The sequence below is a fragment of the Anomaloglossus baeobatrachus genome, chromosome 3 (assembly GCF_048569485.1).
Source record: "Anomaloglossus baeobatrachus isolate aAnoBae1 chromosome 3, aAnoBae1.hap1, whole genome shotgun sequence".
Lineage (NCBI taxonomy): Eukaryota > Metazoa > Chordata > Amphibia > Anura > Aromobatidae > Anomaloglossus > Anomaloglossus baeobatrachus.
Window position 1 is genome coordinate 377843940 of NC_134355.1, and position 13084 is coordinate 377857023.

General features: G+C 42.1%; 1 protein-coding gene across 1 annotated transcript in view; it reads right to left on the reverse strand.

Moving 5' to 3' along the window:
- Positions 1–971: 971 nt before the first annotated feature.
- Positions 972–13084, reverse strand: part of SH3BGRL2 (SH3 domain binding glutamate rich protein like 2) — a 32692-nt gene continuing 20579 nt past the window's right edge. The window contains exons 2-4 of the mRNA XM_075340174.1: positions 12853–13038; positions 3743–3823; positions 972–1656 (exon numbers count right to left, since the gene is read on the reverse strand). Of these exons, the coding sequence (XP_075196289.1) occupies positions 3761–3823; positions 12853–13038 (249 nt within the window). The 3' untranslated portion in view covers positions 972–1656; positions 3743–3760. The remainder of the gene's footprint in view (positions 1657–3742; positions 3824–12852; positions 13039–13084) is intronic.

Here is a 13084-nt window from a genome sequence, read left to right on the forward strand (position 1 = left end):
GAATCTTTGTGTAACCTTGTGTGGATTACATCAGACCTGCAGTAGTGTTTTTTTGTGGTTAATAAAGTGGTGAAAGAGGGCTTTTTTGTATTTTATTTCAAAATAAAAATATTTTCTGTGTTTTGTTTACTTTCACTTACAGATAAGTAATGGGGCTCAGACCCGTCCCATCACTTATCTTGGGCTTTGTGGCAGCTGTGAGCTGCGATTAACCCCTTATTACCCAGATTGCCACCGCACCAGGGCAATCGGGAAGAGCCAAGTCAAGTGCTGGGATTGTCGCATCTAATGGATGCGACAACTCTGGGTGGCTGCAGGCTGCTATTTTTATGTTCGGGGGCCCAATAATCATGGGTCTGCCCCAGACTGAATACCAGCCACCAGCTGTCAGGCTTTCTCATGGCTGGTTATCAAAATTAGGGGGTCCGTATGGAGTTTTTTTTTTTTTTTTTCTCCATTTAATTATATATATAAAAAAAAAAAACCCCAAAAAAACAAACAAACCCACATGTGGTTCTTCTTATTTTGATACACAACCAAGATAAGCGCACAGCTGAGGACTGCAGCCTCTAGCCATAGGCTTTATCTGTGCCGGGTATCATAATATGAGAGGACCGTACGCCAATTAATTTTTTTACCACGATAGACGCACATAGCGTCTGTGATGGAAAGCAGTCAGCTGACCCCGCTGCCACTCAGGGTTCGGACGCATCTCACTGCAACCAATCCCAGGCGCCAGTGGGTAGGGAAAGTATTGCATATGCAATGAAGGTAAATGAGAGGTCCCCGGAAGTGAATGAGTGGCCAGGAACCATTTACAGCTGCGCCAGAAACAAAGTATGAAGCACTTGCTTCTATCCCTTCTACCACCATTTTTAATCGCCGGGTTCTGGTCCCCATAAACTTTTATGGGGACCAGCGTCTGGCCTTACAACCGAGATCAAATCTGGGCCAGAGATGGATTTTTAAAAAAAAAAAAAAAAATCCGGTTAGGTCTGCCGTTCCTTGTTATCTGCGAGTCTGCCCATCACTAATTATGAGCATTGTGCTTTTTTTCGAAACTCAACGAATACCCTTAAGAGTTAGCACTAGTTTTACCCTCAGTATGTTTGGTTTTAAATACTAAAATATATACTATCATTCATATCTTTATAGAATTGTTTTTTTCAATAAAATACTATCATTAACGTTATTACTAAAATGAAAATGGAACAAATAAAACCACAAAATTAATGTTTATAATGAAATGCTGTCAAGTTTTATTGGGTGTCCCTGAATCTACAATTATGTTGTAATCACTGTGGCTAAATTACTTCATATACCCTTTTGATGCTCATGTGTCTTCATCATATATTTAAGAAAAAGGGCATTTTGGCAAAGAGTTACAGGTTTGACAAAAAGAAAAAACAAAACTTATGGATATTCCAGAAATGAGAAACCAGAGGTTTAATAACATGCAGACGTCTGCACAACATAATGCATTGTACAAAGACATCAGGAATGTGTTACTTGTAGTTTAAGAACTCATTTTATTCCACAGTCACTTGAGGAAAAATGATGGATCTAGGTTGTACAGTATGTGACAGGATGGCATTGCGCTGTCCAGGAATGTCTGTTAAATGCATCAAATGCTTTGCTTTCTACATTTCTTAATTTCTGTGGGAGAAAAAAAAAAAAAATATATAGAATAAATTACAAATCCTTACACTAAGATAAGACACTTTTTCCACAAATTGGCATCAGCAATTAATCTGAACCTTTACAGATCCCCGCATGCCCTCCGGAATTTATATATTCCCTTATAAATACCCTAACAAGTCTTGTATCCTGGATGAGACAGATGTTTTCACAAGCCATTTTAATATGCAAATTAACCTTTTGACTAGTCAATGGGGTGTTTGTTTCTCCAGACTAGTCATCCCACTCAGCATTTTATCATACCCTTGCGAGCATCAAGGACCCTCTGCAAATCTCACTCATGCAGCTCTCTTTACTACAATCAGGGTTGGGATTCAGCCGGAGACTGATGAGTGGTGACGTCCGGAATATAAACGCTTATCACTGTGACATCAGAAAAGTCACCACTCATCACAGTGATAAGCGGCGTTATTATGGATGTCACCACTCATCATAGAGGTAAGCGGTGATGTTACCGTTCATCACAGTGATCAGCAGTAACGTTCTTGACATCACCACTCACAGTCGCCGAGTCTCGAGGAGCGTAACATGAGCTTGGAGTGGCTGCTGCTCAAAGCCTATGATCTGCATAATTGAGGAACGGAACCATTTAGACTGCGTCTGACCTGGGAACTTTGTTTTCTAATAAATTGGTGAATGAGGCAGTCTTTTTATATGTCTTTCAGGTTTCCATTTATGGACTATGTCAGAAGCCTTGACTATAATGGTTCATATATTTATTGCCGAACCAGAGAAACAATTGGGGGTATTTTTTTTAAAGAACTATTTTTGTGTGGTTTTTTTGTATTTTTTTTTTTTACTTAGTAATGGGGGTATCTGATAGACACCTCTCCATTACTAACAACCAGGACTTGAAACCAGTAGACTCTAGACCACTGACATCAACCACAACTACCATAACTTTAACTTAGCTCTTTCAGATTGCACTAGTGCATTGGCAAAGCGCCAGAATTGATTGATCTAATGTGATGCAACACTTCTAAAGTGGCTGTGGACTGCTATTTTTGGGTTGGGAAGAGCCCAATAACCATGGCCCTTCCCAGTCTGAAAATATTAGCTTGCAGCTGTCTGCTTTACCTTTGCTATAGTGATCAAAAATGGGAGACCCCACGTCTTTTTTTCTTTTAATTATTTATTTAATTAATAGCTGTAAAATCTATCTAGCGGTCTCTCTCGCGCTCATCTTTGCATATCTTTAACACTTAAAACATAACTTTTTTGAATGCATATAGTTCTGGCACGTGTCACACAGACGGCACATAGGTTTCATTGCGTGCTGTACACATTTTCAAAGACCGATTGACCATTTTCATCTGTGCAGATGGTAAAAAAATAAAAATGGACATTTGTTCATGTGGATCACACACAGACACAAGGTCCTTTGGAAAACACGGAGGTGTAAAGATCAAAGATTTTAATGAGTATGCGTGTGTGAACATGTCTACAGTACATGTGAAAATGGACACCACATGTACTGGAAACATGCACATGTGAATAAGGCCTTAGGCTGTATTCACATATCTGTGTGACATGTCAGTTTTTTTCCAGGACTAAACAATCTCAGATTCACTGAGCCATACACAGTTTTAAAAACAGATCCATGTCTTCAGTCCATGAGTCTCGCCCATGTCCTAATCTCATCCATTTTGTAGTTCAGGCTCAGCCAGTAAAGTGTAGAGGGATCTGTATAAAACTAATGAAACACGGAAAACATACTGAGTACTTCAGTTTTCCATCCTAGCTTCATCGTTTTTTTTATCTAATCAATTGCTAAGAGTCTATAGATTAAAAAAAATAAAAAATAAAAAATTCTGTCAATAGGATTACGCCTGAGAAAAAAAAAAAAAAAAAAAAAAAAAAAAAAAAAAAACACACCACAGTGGTCCAAATCTTTTGGATGGTAATACGCATGTGTGAGTGTATCCTAACCCAAAAAATGTTTTTCAGCACACCTAATAGGAATGAACTGATCATGTCAATTAAGTAAATAGTCTAAAAATCATTCACCATTGGTTTACACAGAAGAAATAAAACAAGCAACTACCTTTGCTGATTATTTTGGCTATATCCGTAGGAATGATGACACTGTATTACTTTCCTTTGCGTCAAAAAAGGCGTTATAATCCTTTTGAAAGGGGGAAAAAAAACAAAAACAAGAAAAGGACAACAAATTAGCAAACACTGAATAAATGACTAAATACACTACAGGTCAGAACAGACAGAATATTAAACCAAAGTAGCTTATAACAATGAGCATCTCATGATCATGATCATGATCATGGTCTATAAAATGAAGCAGCTTCACATGAAAATATTTGTATTTATTTCTGTAATAACAGACGTTTGGCGTTTTTGTGTAGCGTTCCATTTTATCCTGCCTCTACTTATCTGCATCACAAAGCAATTACAAAATAGAAAATAAAAAAAATATGGTTAATATCGGGAAAATCCCTCAAGTCTCCAACAACATGTGCTGAATGTGCACAAGAAAACTTACAGGGAACCTGACAGCTGATACAGCAGGTCCCAGGCACTGACTATTATTGCAACCAGGTATGTGACTCTTAAATGGTGCAGGGTTTCAGAGAAAAACGCTTTAAAAGCCACCGGACACAGCACATCTGGAGGAAGAGAGAGCTTCTGTTTTCAAACTTCCTAAGGATGTATATGGTTCGTCCAAAGGTGGTGAGAGTGAAGTCAATACTAATTAACCGCAGGGATTGCATGACATTACACAATCCCCAGGAGAGCAAATACCGAAAACGCTGGAATGGTGCCATTACCAGAAGCTAGTTTTTTATTTTACTGGGGGGCAAACGTAGGGACTGAGAAGGGGTTGTCCAAGTAATAGACAATCCCTTTAATCACCACAGGACCCCATATAAAATAAAAACATCGTATACTCCGTTCCAGCAATGCCAGCGCTGCTGCAGGTCATATGACATTGTTGTGACTTGGGGCTGTATTCAGTAGCACTTCGCATTTGGACATATTCAAATATTGAATGGTGACCAGTTCATGCAGCTTTACATGAATTCACTTATTATGATAACTTCATCTCCTTATTATAATGTATGTATATACATAGTTTACAGGAACCCCACTTTACCTTGGATGTACCTACAATTTATGTATTTAGCTATAAAGATCCATTTTGTAGTTTCAAAACTGCAATTTACTTACAGCAAATAGGATCTTGTAAAAAGAAACAAGCGAGTACACAGACACTAACCCCATGAGTGGAAACACATTTTGCTACAGCCTACTAAGGCCTCTTATCTTTCTAATCACACTGTGTAAAAAACATTCAATATTTGTATTGACGAGTTCTTTTTGTAGATAAACATAAACATTGCTTATATTTCACTATAATCAAAAGGAAAATGATCACTTGTGTCACCAGCCATCAGTAGACTCACTAGCTACAATTTCTGGTATGTTTGCCTATTCTTAGGATAAGGAAACTGTAAGGGCTGTGAGTCTCAATTGTATTCTTTGAGCAGGAGGACACACTCAGTTGGTCAGTCATTCTTTTATGTAAAGAACCTCCCTCTCTCCCCTTAGTAGTCATGCTCATGAAGTTTTCTTCACTTTCTAGAGATATATTATATCAAATATAGATTATACATACAGTATATAGTGGACATCCCTGGCAGTTACTCCTTAACTGGCCAGACACTTTAGGGTAAGTTCACACAGTGCGTTTTTGTGAGTTTTTCGGGTGCGTTTTTGCTCAGAAAACGCTGTGACATTGCCTTCCCAGCAAAGTCTGAGTTTTCATTTTTGCTGTCTGCACACAGTGTTTTTTTTAGCTGCGTTTTTGTGCTGCAGACAAAAACGCAACATGTCAATTATTTTTGCGTTTTTCACTGCGTTTTCCACCCATTGAGTTCAATGAGATGTTCAAAAATGCAATGAAAAACGCAAATTGCAAATTTAGCTGCATTTTAGTGCATTTCTATGACTAAAAACGCAGCTTTAAACGCAAGGGGTGGGTAGTAAAGTAACATGTACAGGAAGAGGATTCCTTCTGTCAGTAAACACAGAAGCGTGAATCCTCCCGGTACCGCCACCGCTGCGTCCACCTCCAGTCCTGCGCATGTCAACTCCCGTGCGGCGCCATGTACGGGCAGGAGATGGAAGCAACTGTGAAATCAAAAGTGAACAGCAGGAAAAAAAAAAAAAAAAAAAAAAAGTCATACTCACCTGTCTGCAGACTCCCGGTGCCATGTCCGCTCCCAGCTCCTCTCCCGGTACCGCCGCTCCGGCTGTGTGCAGTGTCACCAGGCACGTCAGATGGCTGCAGGACCTGGCGATGGATCGCCTGATGCAGTCACCTGACGCGTCAGCTGATCGTAAGTCTCGCGGTGACGCCAGCACCCGGCCGGCTTCACCTATCAGCTGATGCCCTTAGATAACTTCATCAGCTGATTACCGGCAGCTCCTGCAGCGATGGGACAGGATTAGACTACGATCGCTCCAGGAGCTGCCGGTAATCAGCATGGACGTGTGTATTTTTTTTTTTTTTTTGCACTGATGCATCAGCTGATTGTATAAAAGCAGTTTATACAATCAGCTGCTGTGTGATGTGATTCACATCCTTGATCCTGACACATCATCTGATCGCTTTGCCTTCCAGCAAACCGATCAGATGATATTGGATCCGGATTGGACGGCACGGGACCCTTGACCCAGGATTACTGCGGAGGGGGGGGGGTGTTCTTTATTTCAATAAAGATGGAGTCACTAATTGTGTTGTGTTTTTTTTTTATCTTTACTAGAAATTCATGGTGGCCATGTCTAATATTGGCGTGACATCATGAATTTCGGGCTTAGGGCTAGCTGATAATATACAGCTAGCCCTAACCCCATTATTACCCAGCAAGCCACCCGTCACCAGGGCAGCTGGAAGAGTTGGATACAGCGCCAGAAGATGGCGCTTCTATGAAAGCGCCATTTTCTGGGGTGGCTGCGGACTGCAATTCGCAGCGGGGGTGCCCAGAAAGCATGGGCACCCTGCACTGCGGATTCCAATCCACAGCTGCCTAGTTGTACCTGGCTGGACTCAAAAATTGGGCAAAGCACACGTTTTTTTTTTTTTAAAAGGAAAAAGAAGACGACGAAGAAAAAGACGACGAAGAAAAAGACGACGAAGAAAAAGACGACGAAGAAAAAGACGACGAAGAAAAAGACGACGAAGAAAAAGACGACGAAGAAAAAGACGACGAAGAAAAAGACGACGAAGAAAAAGACGACGAAGAAAAAGACGACGAAGAAAAAGACGACGAAGAAAAAGACGACGAAGAAGAAGACGACGAAGAAGAAGACGAAGAAGAAGAACTTCCCTATATTTTTGGTTCTCAGCCGGGTACAAATAGGCAGCTGGGGATTGGGGGCAGCCCGTACCTGCCTGCTGTACCTCGCTAGCATACGAAAATATGGCAAAGCCCATGTCATTTTTTTCGGGGGGGGGGGGGGGGGGGGGGGCAAAACACTTAGTTCTGCAGCTGTCTGCTCTCCTGCATACACTAGTGAAATGACAGACTTTTTTTTTTATTCAACAATCTTTAATGGCACTGTTCACTGATAATAAACGCATAAAACCGCAGTGAGCAAAAACGCAGCAAAAAATGCACCAAATAGCAGTAAAACGCACCCGCGTTTTTTTGCTGCAGGTGCGTTTGTGCGTTTTTTTTCCACAAAACCGCACAAAAATGCAGCGTAAAAAAAACGCAGTGTGTGAACCTACCCTTAGACAGCTGTCAGCCCTCCAGTGGGCCCAGGCACTGGCACCTGTTGGCAGGGCGGGCATATCAGGGCATTACTGCCCTTACTGATGGGGCCTGGTGAAAAGGGGGCCAGGCTACTTACTTTGCTTTTCCGTGTTATGCACTTTACATAGCAATTAGCCATGTGGTGGCACCAGGTTCAGTGGAGCGGAGCAGAGCGCAGGTGGGTCATACTGTGGCGCAGCACAGTGTGCAGCAGCATGATGAGGTCATCAAACTGACCTTATCACACTGCTACATGCATTGCAGAGCAGTGGATGTGACAAGGACGCAGCAGGGAAGGTAAGTGCTCCATAAGAAGAAGACAAGGCAGACAGGAGTCCCAGTGGCGTACCGCCAATGGTGGCAGACCAGATGCCCCCCCTCCCTCAGGCCTTCACCCAGTATCGCACTTTCATTTGTATCGGCATCACATAATATTATATGTGGGGCTGCACAGTGCTATATGGAAGAATATGGGGAGTGTATTATAATATATGGAGGAATATGGAGTGCATTATATGATATGAAAGACTATGGACGGCCCATTACTATATGGAGGACTATGGGATGCATTATACTTTTTGGAGATCTTTGGGGAGCATTATACTATATGGAAGGCTTTGTGGGTCCATTATAATATTTGAAGGGCTATGAAGGAGCCATTATACTTTATCTAGAATTAGTTGAAGGCCTTTATACTGTATGCAAGCAATTATACAGTGTGAAGGTTTGTGTGGGGTCCATCATACTGTGCGGAGGGCTGTGTGGGGGCCATTATACGATTTGGAAAGATAGCATCAGGGCCCCAACTATATGCAAGTCCATTATACTGCATGCAGGGCTGTGTGGGGTGGGCGGGAGGGGGGGGGGGTCACAGCTGGGGATCTTACTGTATTGGGGTTACTATTCATTTCTGGGGTAGTTGAAGCGGGGTACAGCAGGGTCATCATACTGTGCGTGTGAAGTGTACTGTGGAGGAAGTTACTGTGGGTATTATACAGGGATTGTGGGCACTGTTGTCATCATTCTTTATGGCTGCAATGAAATGGGAATCTAGGGGCTTCAATATGAGGAAAATTACTTTGTTAGGGATGCAAAGTTGTGAAATATGCTTTACTGGGTGTCAGTGGGGTGCTTGTTCAGAAAACCATTTATCATATATATCAGTCTATCCTCCCGCACCAGGTACACAGTCGGCGGCCAGAGTGGAGAAAGTATGCTTTTTTCTTTATTTTATTTTACTGGGCACTTTAAGAACATTGATAAGAGTTGTCCATTAGTGGCACCCCCTCTAATGAAGAAAGAACCTTCAGATTTTGGGTATGTTGAAATTCAAATGCGAGAATAGTGACTCTGCGGTCTATAGCCACCTTAATTTAATCCTGATCAATGTTGAGCCACAAAATATGAAACTTAATATACAGCTTGACAAAATTACCCCCTCTTATCTCACCCCAGGAAAAGCCTTTTTGTGTGGCAATGAGGGTAGCTGCTCCCCGAGATTGTTTACCTGTCAGGGGTCTTTTTATGGTGATGAATTTAGGAATTAGGCATTTGTGCATGCATCTAGATACATGTACGTTTTTTTAATAATTTCTAATGATATTTTTCTGGTTTCTGTACAAATCCAAGTAGGCTCATGACTGTCACAGCTCTTGGTTATTTTTTTTAGATGGCATAAAGATTACTTGTGCCAGTTCTTTAAATCGGTGGTAACACTTATGCATACCTCCCAACCATCCCGGATACAGCGGGACAGCCCCGATTTGATAGTCCAGTCCCGTTCTCACGCCCGGGAAGCTCTGTATCCCGCAGTGCAGTGAGAGGCAGCTGCCACGCCCCCGCACTCTGCCGACCACGCCCCCTCCAGATGCAGGCCACACTTTCTGGATGCCTTCCATGGCATCTATGCTGGAGGACAGGAGGACAGTGCAGAGTGCGTGCAGGAGGACAGTGCAGAGTGAGTGCAGGAGGACAGTGCAGAGTGAGTGCAGGAGGAGTGCAGAAGGATAGTGCAGAGTGAGTGCAGGAGGGGGGAGCAGTGTGCCTGCAGGAGGACAGTGCAGAGTGAGTGCAGGAGGAGGGAGCAGTGTGCCTGCAGGAGGACAGTGCAGAGTGAGTGCAGGAGGAGGGAGCAGTGTGCCTGCAGGAGGACAGTGCAGAGTGAGTACAGAAGGGGGGAGCAGGGGAAGAGTACAGCACTTGTCTTCTCAGGTCCCCCTGTACCTGCAATAGAAAAAGCAGAAACAGAGGGGACTCCGAGAAATCAGCCAGAGGAGCCCTCAGTGCCCCCCCAGTGCTGCCATCCTGTGCCTTCAGTGCCCCCCAGTTCTGCCAGCCTGTGCACTCAGCACCCTCCCCCCCAGTACTGCCAGCCTGTGCCCTCAGCGCCCCGCCGCAGTGCTGCCAGCCTGTGCCCTCAACGCCCCCCCCCCCCCCCCCCGCAGTGCTGCCAGCTTATGCCCTCAGCACCCTCCAGTGCTGCCAGCTTGGGCCCTTGAGCGTCTTACAGCCTGTGCCCTACACAGGTAGAAGAAAAGACCGGGTTTATGCCGCGCTAAAAACCACTGATGCGTGTAAATTAAAAGATTTCCTTTTTATTGGATAGTTCCTACGCGTTTCAGAGACATCCGTCTCCTTCCTCAGGAAAAGAAATCATATATTACAGCAAGGCCGCTTGGACCTATATATAAGGAGCAAACAGCCATGTATGCATTAAGGACTGCCTGTATGACTCAGAGCTGATGACTCAGAGCCACATGGTAAAGAAGAAGAGAAAAAAAAAAGAAGGAAGGGAAGATGGAACGATCGTGAATAACAGAAAAAAGTGTCTGAAACAGCATGATCCCAAAAAACATGGATAATTCCAACAAAGGGAGTACTGAAAAAATAAATAAAATGAATGAATAAAGACATGAAAACACTTGTTCCTCGTGTTATTTAATAAAGTCAGGGGGGGAAGAAATGTGAGGGATGTGTTTAAGATGGTGTGCGAACCTATGAAGTATAGGTGAATTTATTGGTGTTTAGTCCTCTACTCTACATGGGGATACAGAGATTTAGAGTGAAAATTCAAAACAATGTGTAAAAAAAGTATATATATATATTGAACTATATATGGGGATACAGCGATCGTGAGTGAATATCCAGAGGGACGTGAAAAAAATCTTTTTAAATTTATTTATTTATAAATAAAACTATAAAGAATGAGGAACTGCAAGGGCACTGCGATTGAAAAATAGTTTGATTAAAAATGTTTATAATGTCTGACAATGACAAAAAAAAGCAGGCTCAGTGAGGAAACCACTAAAAAGAGGGGGTTGGGGACATTTATATAAAAATGACGTCCAGGGATTTTTACTTTCTAATGCTTAGTATGCATTCTATTTTTGTAAAGGAGACATGCTCCGGTAATAAGTGAGTGCAAAAAAAAAAAAAAAAACCAGGGGCACTTGCACAATAGAGGTGATACAAGTTCAAGGAAACGAGGGGTGACACCAGAGTTCACTACTGTGCAAGCCAGATACAATGCGCTTGCGCTAGACAAGCAGACAGGGAGGTTTTGTCAATCTAGCGGCAATGAGTGCAAAGAGTGCAGAGAGACAGCAAAAAAAAAAAAAAAAAGTACCAAATGCATATAGCAGTCATTTGCATGAAGAGTAAGAGTATTAACGAGAGATGGAGGAACATAGGGGACTAATACAGAAACGCAATAGAAATAAATAATAAATGGTAAAACAATAAGACTATACTTATTGTAGATATATATAGGACAGTGTCAATATAAAAGTACATACAATAAAACACAATAAATGAGTAAAAAGTTTGTTAGTACTAGATATAAAAACAACGGCCAAGCCACTATATAAAACCAGATAAAAGGGTACTTCATAACTGATAGGGGATAAAAACGAATTAATAAAACAAGTCAGTGACCTCATTTAGACCAATGGGTTTTAATGTATTTAGTTTGTTGATCCAAAAGGTCTCCTTTCTGCTCAGGGTTTCCATTCTATTGGGGGCATTTGGGGCTATCTGCTCTATTGGTGTAATATTAAAAACCATCCCCTTATTGTGTTTCAGAGCGCAATGCTTAGAGAGTCCGTGGAGCATATAGCCTATCTTCACATTGTGCCTATGTGAATTTAGCCTATTGTGGAGGGCCTGACTCGTCCTTCCTACATATTGTTTTCCGCACACACAGTCTACTAAATATATAACAAAGTCCGACTGGCATGTTAAACGACTTCTGATGGGGAAATTTTCTGAGCCCCCCTGAGAGCAGAAAGTGGTCCTTTTGTGGCAAATACTTTTACAACAGAGACAATTTTTGAGACCGCATCTATAGGAGCCAATTATGGTAGCTGTTTTTTTCATCAGCAGAGGTGCTTTTAACCTGCTGGGAGCTATAATATTCTTGATGGTGAAAAAAACAGCTACCATAATCTCAGGCTCAGAAAATTTCCCCATCAGAAGTCGTTTAACATGCCAGTCGGGGGGGAACGCACTGCCAAAACACATGCGTTTTGGATGCATTTTTTTTTTATTTTTTTTTTTACAAACACAGTGTTTACATTTCTCCAGTCTGCCAGAGGGTGTGTTCTTTTCCGCACTGCGCACATACCAAGCGGAGGTCACACCGGCATATCACATGTGATGAGATATGCTAATGACCCTCGGCTCCTGCTGTGCTATGAGCGTGAGCCATTACACTGTGATCTGATCCTGCGATCAGATCACAGCTGAGGAGGAGAGGGAGGGATTAAGGATGTCAGGCGTTCAGTTGGGATGAGCCCTGGGCCTTGCTGTCTTTTTAAAGGCGACTGGATCAGCGGACGAGAGCACCCACTGACCCCTGTGTCTCTACAATTGGAACAATCAGAACAGTAAGTCGCCCGTATTCACTAATTCCTCCCATTAACCAAAAGCACAGTATTACAGAGATTTTATCTAATAGAGCGGATCTGTCATGAAGTCTGCAGTTTTGTACATGGGGCAGATTTAGGGGAAAGATCTGCTTTAAAACAGAATTTTGTGGTCTAAAATATTCTAGTTTAAATGTAACACGGCCAAGTTTGCATTTTATATTTTAATTTACTACTTAGAAATAAATCTCTGTATATTTTTTTAATTATTGTTTCTAAAACAATGATTGTCATTGCTGACTGTGCGTGGTTAGAGGCGTGGCCATGGGTGTGGCCTAAAAATTTGCCGCGGCGCGCTCTGCGCGACGCATACTTTGTCCCTCTTTCCATTCTTTCAAAGTTGGGAGGTATGCTTATGAGATGCACAAAACCAAATATGCTTCAGCATTGCACAAATAATGATGAAAATTAAAAGGTTTATCACAGCAACCATAGGAGTAAAAACAGAGAATGCCTACCCCACAATACGTTTCATCATTAAATATCTGTGGAGGTAAGGGGTTGCCATGCTCAGGCCACTTATCCTTAGGAATGTTTTTGTACATCCACTGCTTCTGTTCTTCCGACATGGTGATATCCACTATTTCACAAGCGATGTTATGGGACTCCAAGTACTGCATTAGTTCCTGCTGCTGCTTTTTTATCTGCGAGAACAGTAGAGATATATTATACAATCTAGTTACACAATTT